Here is a 14,853-nt window from a genome sequence, read left to right as displayed (position 1 = left end):
CCTAACTGTCAGAGTGGTTAAGCACTGAAATAAATTGCCTAGAGAGGTGATGGAATCTCCATCATTGGGGATTTTTAAGAGCAGGTTGGACAAACACCTGTCAGGAATGGTCTAGATCAGGGGTCAGCAACCTTTGGCATGCGGCTTGCCAGGGTAAGCACCCTGGCGGGCCGGGCCAGTTTATTTACCTGCTGACGTGGCAGGCTCGGCCGATTGTGGCTCCCACTGGCCGCGGTTTGCCATCCAGGGCCAATGGGGGCGGCGGGAAGCGGCGCAGGCGAGGGATGTGCTGGCCTTGGCTTCCCACCGGCCCCAATGGTCTGGATTTAGTTTCTTTTATTTTCAGAAACTACAACTAAAATAGTAAGTAGAACCCTAATGAGCAAAAGATGCAAATAATAATGAGCAAAATAATAAATCAGAAAACACAAGGGGCCAGGTTTTTAACCCTGACATCTGATTTTGTGTACCCACTTTTGTACATACTAAAGTGCATACATAAACAATCTATAAATGGGGTAGCTGGCCATTAAAATGACCAATCTGCATGTGCAAAATGGATACACGACCACATATGCAGTCACAATAAATTGTTTGGAAAAAATAGTTGCTAAAATTAAACAGCCAGAAAATTTGGCCCACATTACCCTAACCCTAAAGCGTCTGAATACATGGAATGATCCATTGTTATCTGGTACACTATTACAGAAGTCTTAAATCATCATCTATCAGAGAAAAGAGTAACAGACTCTTATAGAAATGCCAGGCTAATTAATGACCTTTAGCCAGTCTTAGATCAGCTGGACATCCAGTAGTGATAGGTGTACAGATTTTATACATAAGTACTGGAAGGAGCCTAATGTTGGTACTTAGCCTTCAAAAATAAGTTTTGTGTGTTTCAGATTTCATAAAAGTTTAATGTAAGCTTCATTTATATAAGCAATTTTAGGACCAATGCATTCTAAAGTAATTTCCTGGAGAATAACCATATATTACATGAAGTCTATAAAATTTTCTGCAGAATTATCCAAATATCTTCATTTATTAAAGGTTAATAGAAAAGCACAGATTTTACTGTACTGTGATTCTTCAGTCTCTCAAGCTTCATGCTTCTACACTGCTTATTCTACATCTCGCAGATTGGTTTTATTTTCACTTTGTGTATTTCCGGTATTCTAAAAAATAAATTGATAAGGAACATCAGTTGATTGGCTATTCGTTCTTACATCTATTTAGTTTTATATTAACACTGTTTCTCCACTAACAGTTTTTGCATCGCAGCACTAATTGCTAAAAGCAGTCAGATTTGTGAATCAATGGAAAATGATGCCTTTAACCATTCCCCAAACTCCTCTTCCCTAGTGTGAATAGCTACTGGAGACCCAAGCTTGATGAAATTAAGCAGTGTACTCTCTTATTTCTCATTTCCGCCATCAGATCCTATCTGATGATGAAGATTAAAGCCCCTGACAAGACAGTGATGTCTTTTGTTTTCCATCAGTCCAGCCAGATTAGACACTTGGCATCAACTACTGGTGTCATGGGCAGGCACTGCCTATGAAGCATTCAACTGTCATCCTCAAACATTTAATTCAATGTCACATTTTTCCAAATACATAACATTGTCCCATAACACTCTATGATATAAAAGCATATAGTTGTGTTCGGCTTTACTCTTTCCTTGACGCTTGTAATATTTGTGTACAAAGATGTTAGGACTCAGTTGTGCAACAATTCTTCACAGTGTACATCCACAGAAACTAGGATACCAATGAATCTTTTTATATCATTGAAGCTGGATGGATTTTCCTTTCTGGCACAGTTCAGTTCTCACTATGTAAATATATGAAATCTGAAAATTATGGAAAATATGATCAAATAATAATGGGAAAAATCCTTAGGTCCTTACTCAATTTTCAGTCAGTTCTTACTCAGGTAAGTAGCAACTGGGTTTAATGGGAGCTGACCTCAGTAAAAATGGAGTAAGAACCTCAGGATAGGGCCTATTTAATAATAAAATATCTGACATTTATACAGAACTTTTCCTCAACAGAGTTCAAAGTGCTTTATGAAGATTAGGTATGAGGGAACTGAGGTACAGAGAGTTTAAGGTTATACTGCAAAGTATGCAATACATTTAAGTTACAGACTTTATAATCATACACTTTACAATGGATTGCAAATCTATTTTTTCAGTCTTTCTTACTGTAAAACAATATTTTATATAATTTAACAAACATGTGATCTAGCATGATAAAGCCAAAAAGGAAGAGTTTGGTATGCTATCTGATTCACTGACATGCCCACAAATGTTGCAACCCTTGTCCTTTCTCCTTCTACTTTTAAAGCCTAACCTGCTGGTGACAGTACACATAAATTAATGGAGTATCTAGCACAAGAGATGCACATAGATGCTGGAACTAAGGGTGCTGCACCCCCCAGCATGAAGTGGTTTCCATCATATACAGGATTTACAGTTTGGTTCAGTGGCTCTCAGCACCCCCACTGTACAAATTGTTCCAGCACCCCAGAGATGCATGACCTTTATTCTTTTTATTGGTGATAGTGTGTAAGATCTTGCCCTTCTATTAAATGTTGTTTATGCTAAAAATGATCCATCATGGAACAATGCATTATCTATTGAAATTCTGGTCTTCTTGCACACACATAAATGGACTTCATATAGTGCCTAATTATGATATTGAGATGCAGCATGACCTGGTGGAACAGAATGAAACTGGGAGCCAGGAACTCCTGACTCTAATCCCAGCTCTAACACTGATTCAAAGTGATTCTTTGGGACAGCTACCTGTGCTTATCTTCCCCTGGGTCTCAATTTCCCCTTCTAGAAAACGGAGAAAATAATACTTACTTTGCTGCTTTACAGAGATATTCTGAAGTTTAATTAGTTAATATTTGTACAATGTTTCAAAATTATAAACTGCTACAGATATGTTAAGTATTACAATTGTGTGTAAATTTAGGTTGGGAAATAGCGAAGGAACTTGTTCTGTGTTTGGCAACTAGAACATCATACTCTGATCCTTATATCTACCCCTAGATTTGTCTAGCTTTGGGGTGAATAATTACTATGTGTTTGGTTGCAATGCAAATTTGGAAACCTCTTCCCTTTACAAGCAGGAAAAGATCTGGATTGATTTTTGATGCCCTGCTTGAGCGCAGAGATCCTCAGAAAATTGGCAGATCTGCTTCTGAGCCTTCCAAACAGTAGCATTTAACTCTTAACCTATTTTGATTGCATTGTCAGAAAATGGAAAGCAAGGAGTTTCTGCAGGAGTGTCTGGGGATATAGTGAGCAAAATCAAGACCAGCTCAGTAAAGTCAATAAAGTGGCACCTGGTTACACCAGATCTGAACTGGTTTATTGTGTATTAAGTTCAACATATTCTCCGCAGTCCTGGATTCTGACAGTAGATCAGTTGTTTGCCAGTTGTAATCATTTATCTTCAGCTTAAGTAAAGTTCCAATTCTTAATGATGTATTACATTCTGAAGCAGTTATAGAGTTATATTTTTGGTTACTGTGTTAGAAATATGGCTAATAACTGCTATCTATTATTTACAAATTTAATTATGCAACATACTTATTTGTAAGTTACTGAACAAGGGAAACTTATATTAGATACAATATCTAGTTTTTAATGAGCTCTTGATTTTAAGTTTTTATCTAATTTCCAGCTAGGTTTACTCAGACACAAGACTGAGTAATTTTCCCTCATGTTCACATAGTAAGTCAATAGCCCAACCCACACGATTTCTCTACTTAACAAACATACAGTATTAATTTACCTCTTGTTTTTCTTGATTCTGATCCACATTTAGTAAAGATGGTATTTTAGATACTTCCAATTTCTTTGACTCCCTCTTCAGCACTTTTACCTGTTTAACTTTTACAAACAGACACCTTATTATTTCCGCATATTGTATTTTTTCTTTTCTACATGGTCCTTCAGTTTCATCTTCTGTGTTTAATTGATTACTTTTGAAATAGTGTTGAACAAGAAAAACAGGGTTGTACTGAAAATTGAGTATGGAGATTACAGAAGAAGACAACCACTTATTGTATGCTGAAGGACTGAATATGAGATACAGTTCCCATTTAAATTCAGACTGTGATCATTTTAATTACAAGAACCAAGTTACTGATACTCTACTAAGGGTGACCATTTGGCTGCACAGCTGCTGTTACTTGAACTAGTCTCTAGATGTCATTGTTTTCTATAGAGAGACAAGGTAGGTAAGGTAATATCTTTTCTTGGACCAGCTTCTGTTGGTGAGAAAGACAAGCTTTTGATCTTCCACAGAGCTCTTCTGTCCTAAAGAAGAGCTCTGTGTAAGCTCGAAAGCATGTCTCTGTCACCAACAGAAGCTGGTCTAATAAAAGATATTACCTCACCGAGCTTGTCTCTCTAATAACCTGGGACCAGCACAGCTACAACATAACTGTATACAACAATGGAAGATATTTTTATTTCCCTAGAAATCCTGATTGAAGCTCATTTGTCTGGCAGTTCACATACGTGGAAATACAAATAAAATAAAACAAGCCGACAAAAAATTCCAAACTATATTTTTAAGGTTTGCTTAATATGTTAAAAATAAATGACCTCTTTAACAGATGGTGCTAACTTCAATTTGCAAATGAGGACTCTTGTCCAGTCCAAAGACTCGGATGTGTGCACAACAGTGATTTTGTCCAATTTGATGCATTTTTTTTTCTCAGCACCTTTCACCAAAAATCACATACTGGTTTTTAAGTCTTAAAATTAAAACTCTAATTAAACTCTTAAAAAAAAAGTCTAATTAAGTCTTAATTAGATTAACCCTTCTCTTCAAACTGGCACTTGATGTAGATTTGCAAACAGCAAAAGCCAATTACAATTTCATACCTTCTATTCCTTTCAGCTCCTTTTGTTGTGCTGTTACTGGCAGTTCTGGGAAATGGATGTCTTTCTTCTCAGATTTTGAAATACTGCGTTTCTTTCGGTTCATATTGGCCATTTGATCAATCTGAGCAGCTCGTTCATAGAGTGTGACTTTTTCTGTTTGAGTCTAAACAGAAAATCACAACATATTTAAAACTGTATGTGATATGAGTATGGCTTTATCTTTCTTGGCATGTTTCAAGAGGTTGCCACCAACTAAACAAAGTAAAATATATTTAAAGTTCAAACTTCAATAGTGTTCCAAAAGCCAAGGTCTTCACATGCTAGAGGAAGCTAACTATGTATCACTACTAGTTATGAATCACCATTATGGGATAGGAGAACATTTAGAATTTTTATCTTTCAAAAAAGGTCTATCATAATGTAGCTCTGGCTCCCCTGCAGGTGGCGGTATTCAGGGACATAGGCACTTACATCACTGTGTATTGTTTGCCACCTTACCAATTTAAAAATGAAGAACAGAAGCATACAATTACTTTGTCATACCTCCTTTCAAGTGGGAATGGTCAGCTGACCTGAGACATACCAAAAGAAAAATGTGTGTTATTCTTTGGCCCCACCAGGGTTTTCACAATAAAAGATAGGAAGTGAGCTCTGCAGGGAAATGAGTGTATTTGTTAATGTCAAAAAGTGGGGTTCTCAGGATGAAGATATGATTATGGTAACTGGTCAAGGATTATCATGGAGAAAACCCAACACTAGTGAGAGAGATGTACATGAAAGTATAAAACTCTCTCAGGAATATAAGGCAAAATCCTGGATCCACGGAAGTCAATGGTGAAACACCCATTGATAGGTCCAGCATTTCATGCAGAGTCTGAATTTCTTTTACTCTAGTTTCTGGAGCTGCTCCTCCACCCTCAACCCCTGCCCATCACCACCAGCTGGGAGTCTCCAGAAACCACTAGGCCTGTCCTTAAATAAGAGTTTCACAACATGAAAGTCTTATAATGTGTCAACAGGAAAAGTATAAACAGATAAGACAGTAGCATGAAATACAGAATATTATGGAAGAGAGAAGAAAGGGTTTAATTTTAAACTACCAGTTTTGGAAACATACTTGAGCCAGAGTCCCATCATCCTGTCTGTTGTTTGGACCTATTTGTCCCACTGACTGCCAAGGGCTTCTCCTTTTCTTTGCTTTTTCAGGTAGCCTATGACAAAGAAATACAACTATAATATGCAACATTAATGATCAGTTAAGTGCGATATGCTCTTATTATGTAAACAAACATGCACATTCACAAATGTATTCTAAACTAGCTTTGTTGGTGAGGGTGGTGTCTGGCATCTGAGAACAGACATATCTCAACACAGCTTTGGAGGCCGCCATTTAATAGTAATACTTAGCATTTAAACACTACATTTCATGTTCTAATTATTTTAACAACGTTAACTAATTAATTTTTACAACACTCTTATAAGAGTGCTAGGAAATATTATCCCCAATGTACAGAAGGGAAACAGACAAAAGAAAAGCTAAGGTCACTGATCTAAAGTCATAGAGGGAGTCACTGTCAGGGCAAGGATTCATATGCAGGAGTTCCTGCCTTGAGACCTTTCCTCTGACCATGCATCTATCTCCATCTCCCATAATATTCACAGATGCCCACCACCACGCTGCAGCCACTTTCACAGTGCTCACCCTTCAGCCAGAGGACCACTTTGCCAACTTGTCAAAAGCTGAAAGACTACATCTTATTTGGGGAAAAAAAGCAGATTACAGGAACCCTCTTCTTCTGAAAGAGCATTTGTTCTTATTTTAATAGAAGTGTGGATTGTAGAAATGACTGATCTCGGTTTGTCCTATCTTTGACCCAACAGACCTGATCTGTCTCAATCCATGACAGGACAAGTAATCTCTGTGGGCTCCATCTCTGTACTTAAGATGAAGCAGCCATGTGGGCTGCACTGTGAAATGTCACAGACACAGCTGGCCTTTAGTTAGCCCTAGTCATACAGCATATTAACCAAATGAAAGAATTATTCATGTAACCGAACCATCACTAGATACATAAATGTGGTAATTCATTTCAAATACTTTTATTAAATAAAGAGTAACTGTCTATTCGAACACTACCTCATTACATAAGCAATAGGCTCTAACCTTGTATTGGAGTGTGGGAAGGGTGAATTGAAATTTGCAGTAGTAAGGTTCCCACAATTTGGATTGATGGGTGGCATTGTTGTACCAACTGCTATTAGTGGAGGATCTTCCTTCACACCGCTGGGATCGTTGCTAGCTGCTACAGCGGTGGTTATATCAGTGATTGTAGGTTTACTCTCTTGAGGAAAACTGGGAGGATTCTGTGAGGAAGGAGCCCACTGATTAACTGCATCTTCTTGTTCAATCTTTTTTATTTCTGGAATCTCTGGTTTCCCTCCTTTCACTTTTGTACCTTTTACTTTTAAGTCCTTTGATTTTCGGTCCTTTTCAATATCCTGGAACAGATACTACATCAAAATATACATACACTGTGAAACATAAAATGTCACCTAATTTAGTCAGCTAGGTCCTGGTCAGGCGAGATGTTGAGTGTCTCAATTCCCATTGAGTTCAGTGAGAGTGGAGAGTGCTTATTGCCCCGCAGGACTGGACCCTACCATTGTTTATGCTTTGGAAGTCCTAATGCTCTTTTCAGACCATCAAAGATCAATTTTTAGAACTTGTAAATTCAGTTTTTCAAATTCAGGCATCAAATGATGACGTCAAATGTACCAAGGTGGCAAGATAATTTTAAAATAAATAATAATAAACTATTATATTGCTGTCCCAGTAGAGGAAAACATAAACTGCATTTCTAACACCAAGTTTGTTTCAGGCAAACTCCTTTGCCATTTGATAACTTGAAAACTTTTAAAAACGAAAGTGTTAATGAAAGGACTATTTAACCTAGCAGCCACATGTCAGAATAAAACTCTAGCTACAGCTTAAAATTAATAACAACAACAAATAAGTTTCAGGTCAGTAGTTTAATGTGAGATCTTATTTTCTTTTTCCCAGCCCTGTCTGCTCAGGGGCTGAGGTTACTCTGTTGATGGTGACTGGCCAGAGCAGATAGGGTACCAATAACTATACCGGGACATTGCAACAACAGGTAAGTGACATTTCCCCCATCTCTTAAATGAAGGTCTAGCAAGCTACTAGGACTATGTTTTACCTCGTATTTCCCTTGGTTTGACTCTTGCTCTATGTCTTACAGGAGGACTACAGTCCTAGGGTTAATTGGAGGGTGGTGGGACAAATGAACCAAGCATATGTAGAAAAGGAAGCTGCTGACAGGCCAAACAACCACTTCTATACATAGTGGTGCGGGAGAGCCTTTATCCCTGAAATGTTCTGGGTCTACTGCCAGAAGCCAGCTCCTTCCTAAGCCTCCCTTCCCCGGACCAGCAGTAGCCTGCTCCACTCACCAGCTAATCTCCTATTCCCTACATTTGTTTCTTGCAGGTGGTAGATCAGCTAGTGAGGGAAGCTTGCTGCCAACAGAGGAAAGAACAGAGCAGGAGCTACTCAGGAGAAAGAGAGAGAGTGAGTGTGTGTGTGTAAGCAGAAGCACCCATCTGTCCTGTCAGAGGCTTCTTTTCCGCTGAGGAGTCACTTCTATTCTTGGCTTCCCACCCACAAACTAAGCCCTAGCACTGTGGTCTTGCTCTCTGTCTACCCTCGCTAGACCTAGAGAAGGGAAGGAGAGGGGAAAATATCACTTACCTGCTGCAGTATCCTAACATAGTAGCCAACTAGCTTCTGGTCAGAATGTCATCAGCAGAATAACCTTAATACATGTCTTCATCAAGGAAATAGGATGTGGCCTGAGAAAAACAAAATGTGAACTACATTTAGACTGCTGATTTTAATATATTTTTCTAATACTCTAAATGAAGTCCAGAATTAAAGGACCTATCCATACCTGCAAAATGTAACTGGGGAAGAAAAGGCCATAGCCATGCTTTAAAGGGACATGCAGTCAACATAAAAATCACACTTCAAGTAACACCCAAGATTACTTACTGTAGCTAAAAGCAATTAGAGAAAAATAATAATCTATTTTTTGTTTATTTTTATCATTTGACAGTACTTGGTAAACAGTCAATTCCACTTTTTATAACCAGTCAATCTCTTATTTAGTTTGTGTCGGTCATTCACACAGCAACAGAGAATAGAAAAAACATTTTTACAAATAGAGAAGTGTGATTACAAAACCACAAAATCTGCCAGCGAATTTAGACTTAGTACTTAAAAGTACTTTTAATTCATGTTTTGAAATTGACTGGATTTTAGATTGATTATGTTCCTTTAATATAGTACTATTTGTTTCTGGAATACTGTGATTCTCCTACCTTTTCATCATGGGGACCACTTCATAACAAAAATAGCCTCTCATGGATCATCTCTTCTCTCAGCCCCTCACTGCTTGGTTCTCAAATTGTTCCAGTACCAGTGTTGCTAGTTGTATCTTATCGATGTTTCTGAACAACATTAATATTATGGATTCCTCAACTAATAAAGTGGTCTCAAACTTTCCTTTGAAGGCAGGGTATGTGTTTTCATCTATCTTTGGAAAGTGCCTAGCACATTTTTGGTGCTACCACAATGTGAATAATAATTTGCAAATCACCAAGAAAGGTTCCTTGCTCCCTAGTTTGAGGACCACTTTACAACTGGAAGAATCCTTGGTACTGTTGTCCCAAAACATCTGTAAGATAGAAATGGCAATAGAAAGTGTTATATATACAGGTAGCTAGCAGATAGATTACAAAGGTATCTAAATGAAGTCACATAAGACCCTTGCTTCTTTCATCATCTTTTAATCAGATTTACTCTAATTACAGACATCTAGACTCCAGTTCAGCAAAGTATTTAAGCATGTGCTTAAGTCTATCTCTAAAGTGCTTTGCTGAATCAGGACTGACTGCTGAATCAGGGTCCCAATAAATATATAAAATTATAAGATAATGGATTAACAATTTTGTTTCGTTTTGATAATATTTGTCTCTCAAATTGTAACAGACCAAATTAATTCCTACTGTAACTACACTGACTTCAGAGAGACAGCCAAATCTATTACATAGAACCTCAGAGTTACGAACACCAGAGTTACGAACTGACCAGTCAACCACATACCTCATTTAGAACCAGAAGTACACAATCAGGCAGCAGCAAGGACAAAAAAAAAAAAAGAAGCAAATACAGTGCAGTACTGTGTTAAATGTAAAACTACTAAACAAAGGAGGGAAAGCAGCATTTTTCTTCTACATAGTAAAGTTTCAAAGCTGTATTAAGTCAACGTTCAGTGGTTGAAAGAACAACTATAACATTTTGTTTCAGAGTTACGAACAGCCTCCATTCCCGAGGTGTTTGTAACTCTGAGGTTCTACTGTACCTCTATATTGTAGGTATACAGTTTAAGATGACAATTTAATGCAGCAATAAATATTTTAAGAAAAATAATTCTCACCTTCCCAGCCACTGGACCATTCTGAGAGGCATTAATATGAATAGTTCTCTTTTCATCTTTTATTAGTTCCATCTCTTTATTATTCTCTCTGAGTTTTGAAAGAGAATTTAGCTTTGCTTCTTGTAATAATTTAGCCTTCAGTTCTGGTAAGAATCTGATAAAGTGAAATGTTCTTTTTATTTTCATACATACAGTTTTTCTCTTAACATTTTATGGCCAATACTTAGCCTAACCCATTAATTAGCAAATTTACTTGCCAAATAGCTCATGAGCAGATCTATGCATGACGCAATTCTATCTGGCAAAACTGTAAAGCATTTCAATAAAGGACATATCTTTAACAAATTTGATTTTGGCTCTTTAGTCAAAAGTTTAAAAAAAATATTTGCTAATAAATACATTATGTTCCTTATAAAGTCTTTTTCAAAAGGCAACATTTATTCACGTTTAGAGAGTTCAATTTTAGTGTTGACAAATTATATACCAATCTATTTATTGTTGTTCTAAAGTTCAAGAAAACTTCTTGGCATCACACATTAACAAAATCCCTTTGGGGTCTGACTGATTCAACATATGTCTAGCCAGCTTTGCAACATTTTTAATAGATGCTTTAGTTCTTTTTTGCTAAATACTTGACACCAACATAATTAATTCTGCAAAAGGAAATTTCACACTGATCTAATTCACACATTATTGTTTTGTATCAGGTCTAATTTACATCCACTGTACCAATTAGCAGTTAGTTACACTGTACTTCCAAACTGAAAAGTACAGTGTTATTCCAAACCATTTATTCCATTTCATGTTTTGTTTTGTTTTTTTCTGGCCACTATAAATCAGTTTTGAGAAAGGTGGCTGACACTAGTCCTCCTCAAAACTACAACACAGAGAAACTAAAACATTTAAATTATTGTACACAACTGCTCTTAAGAACTAAACATTTAGGGCTGGTTTACACTAGAAACTTACATCTGTATAGGTACATCCCTCAAGGGTGTGAAAAATCCACACCCCTGAGAGACATAGCTATACCAACCTAACCCATAGTGTAGACCAGTGGTCCCCAACCTTTTCCGTGGGCGGGCGCCGGACGACTAGCTACCGAGGACCGTGGCTGCCAGACAAGCAGCCGCCAAAATGCCGCCATGAAGCGGCAATGTCAAGAGGCATCGCCGCCGAAATTCGTGAAGCGGCAACGTCAAGAAGCGTCATCGAGAGGCATTGCCGCTGAAATGCCGCTGAAATTCGGCGGCATTTCGGTGGTAGCGCCTCTTGACGTTGCCGCTTCTTGGTGGCATTTCGGCGGCTGCTTGTCCGGCGGCCAGGAGGCGAGCGCACATGGATGCCCCGGCGGGTGCCATGGCGTCCATGGGCACCGCGTTGGGGACCCCTGGTATAGACAGTACTAGGCTGATGGAAGAATTCTTCCGTTGATCTAGCTACTGCTTCTCAAGGAGGTGGATAAGGTACAGTGATGAGAGAAGCCCTCCCTTTAGCATAGGTAGTGTCTACTCTGGCCTTGTCTACGCTAAAAAATTAAGTAGGCTTCACTACGTCACTCAAGGGGGTGTGAAAAATATGCCCCTGAGTGACATAGTTAAGGTGACCTAACCCCCAGTGTAGACAGCTGTTGCGTCTTAAGTGTAGACATACCCAGTGTAGCGCTACAGCAGTGCAGCTGCAACGGCACAATTGTGCTGCTGTAGTGTGTTAGGTGTAGACATTCTGCCTGCTTCACTGAGGGGGTGTGTATCGGGAAAAATCTGTACATTTTTGCAATAAAAAAAAAAAACCATGTATATGCATGCAAAACAGGTAATACCACAAATTAATGGGCACTTGTGTGTGCAATTAGAGATTTTGGGCAAACCCCTGGTTTCTGTGGTTGCAAAGTGGCAGACCCATTATGCCCTTCCTCTCCTAGAAATGGTGACCTTTAAGCTTTGAACCTCTTTGTGCATTTTCTATTGTTCTCTATACGGCTAACTCAACACTGAAGCTACATCTACACTTGGAGCTAGGGGTGTGATCCCCTGCTTGTGTACACATACTCGCACTAGCTCTCATTGAGCTAGCATGCTAAATATAGAAGTGTAGCTGCAGTAACATGGACAGTGGCAAGCAGCAGCATGGGCTAGCCACCTCAAGTACAAACCCACCCAGAACCCGTGGGTACACGCCCCGGGGGGGCTAGCCCAGGCCAACTCTTGCCGCTGCCCATGCTACCATGGTTATGCTACTATTTTTAGTACATTAGCTCAATGAGAGCTAGTGAGAGAATGTGTATGCAAACTTGGAATTGCACCCCTAGCTCATAACCTCAGAAACCTATGTGTGTGCCCAAAAGCTCAGGCCTATAGTGTAGACGTTGCCTTACTGAAGACAATGGACGAAATCCAATCAACTTCAGTGGGCATCAGGCCAGGTCACATAGGTATAACTGGCTAACTACCTAAAACAGGCGAGGGTGGTGTAATATAAAGGAGTGTGGATAATGTAAAGTTTTAGGAATGGCTGCATTACCGATGAGTGATGAAACTAAGTGAATTATACAGGCTATCCCAAAAGAATGTTGATAAAACCTTTATTCTACCCACACCATCATGTCCTCTGTATGAATCAGAGAAAATGTATTTTCCAAAATGCTTTAGAGAGTTTTTAAAATGCTACTGGAAATATTTTTGGTATTCATCCACCTGTGAATTCAGATGCCTTAGTTACCATGAGTTCAACATACAAGGGCAAAAGAGAGCCCCAAAAGTCTAAATGTGGCCTAAAATAGCTTTTCTGTAGATGAAAGTGTCACAGTTTTAAGCTCTAATATCTTGCAATTAGCTAGGGCTAAAAGTAAGAGTCTCAACAGAAAGATGGTAATTTCCCCTTCCAAGCGTATAATGATTTTGTTTCTACTCCTAACAAATTATAAGATATCTAATTATGACCATTTAAATGCTAACACGGTTAAGCATAGCCAATCGCTTTTTTCACTCCTGCTTAGTTAAAAAAACAAAAACAAAAACTAGAAAATTAAATGCAACACCTATTTAAGTAATTTTAGCACAATTAAATTCAATAAATATAAGGAAATGCAAAATTTAAGATTTCAACAGCAATATTAAGTCAATTGTGTTACACATATATTTATTACACACAAAAAAATTCATATGAACATTTTTAAGATTGCAAAGTCAAGCTCTAAAAGGTTAGGAAATGCCAGAATTAAGGCAACCTTAATTCGGACCCCTTTTTTACGATACAGTCTTTAATAACATGATCACACACTATTTTTTCCACGGGTTTCTCATCCTAGTCCTACTCTCCCCTTCTGGGATTGCTTTCTGAGTTCCAAACTCCCCTTGCCACTCCTAGTTCTCCCCATCTGCACATCTAGTCCTAATCTCCTTGCCCAGCCTTCCACTCCCCCTCCCCCATTCCAGGTTCCAGTCCCAGACTCTCCTCTCCAGCTCCAGCCTTTCCCCTCTCCCAGTCCCAGCATTCCCTTCCCCACAATTACCAGTCCCAGTCTGCTTGACCAGCCAGTCCCAGTTTCTCTCCCTCCTCCTCCAGTCCCAGTCTCACCAGACTCCTTGCCCCTTTTAACTCTTTTCCCACCCTGCGGTCCAGCTTCTGTCTGTCCCCACTGCATTTGACTCAGATGGCTTCTTCCTCCATGCTGCTTGGGTGCCAGTAAGGAGACCAGTGGTCACTGAAGGCAGGGAAGAGACAGGCTACCTGCTCTCAGTATCAGTGCCTGAGCAGATGGGAGCCATTACAGGGAAAGCCCAGTTTTGCCGCTGAGCTTTGGGCAGGAGGGAACATGCTCAGGGACTCTGTGGCTCTGAGTCTGCAGAGTCTGGTCAGCACTAGGAGCTCGGAGGGGATGAAGTATGCTCAGTGAGGATAGAATTTTTGGAGATTTTAACTACTAAAATCAAAGAAGTCTCAAGCACACACAAACTGCCATTTTGCAAAGGCTTATAACTTGCTCACACTTGGATGGATTTTCACTGCAATAGCAAAAAGCATATTCCTGAGACAAATTTCAAGTCCCTGCTCTCGAAGGCTGGGTGTGACAGTGCTGCTCAAAGAAAAAAGTTGCCAGGATTTTTTTGACACAGGCAAAACAACATATTTTCCCTTGCTTTAGTCTCAGAAACAACTGAACCATTTTTGCTGAAATTTTTGAGAAAAATTCAGCCAGTGGTAGACACCCGGCATGTAAAATTGCAGCCCAAGCAGTTAAAGTTTGGCAACGTCATAAGCAACTGAAAACCAGGTCTTATAATGAGAAGTGTTGGGCAACCTTAATAATAGACAGCACTACCACCCCCACGTATAATTATACAATACTGTTTTTCTAGTTAGATGTGTAGCTTCATACATTACTATTTCTGTTCTTGACAGTATTTTCTAATTTTCTGTAATTAT

General features: G+C 38.9%; 1 protein-coding gene across 2 annotated transcripts in view; it reads right to left on the bottom strand.

The window, feature by feature from the left end:
- LOC117881203 (serine/threonine-protein phosphatase 2A catalytic subunit alpha isoform) overlaps positions 1–14,853 on the bottom strand; it is a 77,695-nt gene that overhangs the window by 48,448 nt on the left and 14,394 nt on the right. Inside the window, exons 8-13 of one of the 2 annotated variants that reach the window (XM_034778126.1) lie at positions 10,426–10,579; positions 7,074–7,408; positions 6,027–6,120; positions 4,910–5,072; positions 3,810–3,907; positions 1,081–1,175 (exon numbers count right to left, since the gene is read on the bottom strand). In XM_034778126.1, the coding sequence (XP_034634017.1) occupies positions 1,122–1,175; positions 3,810–3,907; positions 4,910–5,072; positions 6,027–6,120; positions 7,074–7,408; positions 10,426–10,579 (898 nt within the window). In that variant the 3' untranslated portion in view covers positions 1,081–1,121. Of the gene's footprint in view, positions 1–1,080; positions 1,176–3,809; positions 3,908–4,909; positions 5,073–6,026; positions 6,121–7,073; positions 7,421–10,425; positions 10,580–14,853 lie in introns of both variants that reach the window. The other variant, XM_034778129.1, reaches the window with a different exon arrangement.

Source organism: Trachemys scripta, chromosome 8, assembly GCF_013100865.1.
Source record: "Trachemys scripta elegans isolate TJP31775 chromosome 8, CAS_Tse_1.0, whole genome shotgun sequence".
Taxonomy (NCBI): domain Eukaryota; kingdom Metazoa; phylum Chordata; order Testudines; family Emydidae; genus Trachemys; species Trachemys scripta.
Note: the sequence above shows the minus strand (reverse complement) of the source record. Positions and strands in the feature narration are given on the sequence as shown.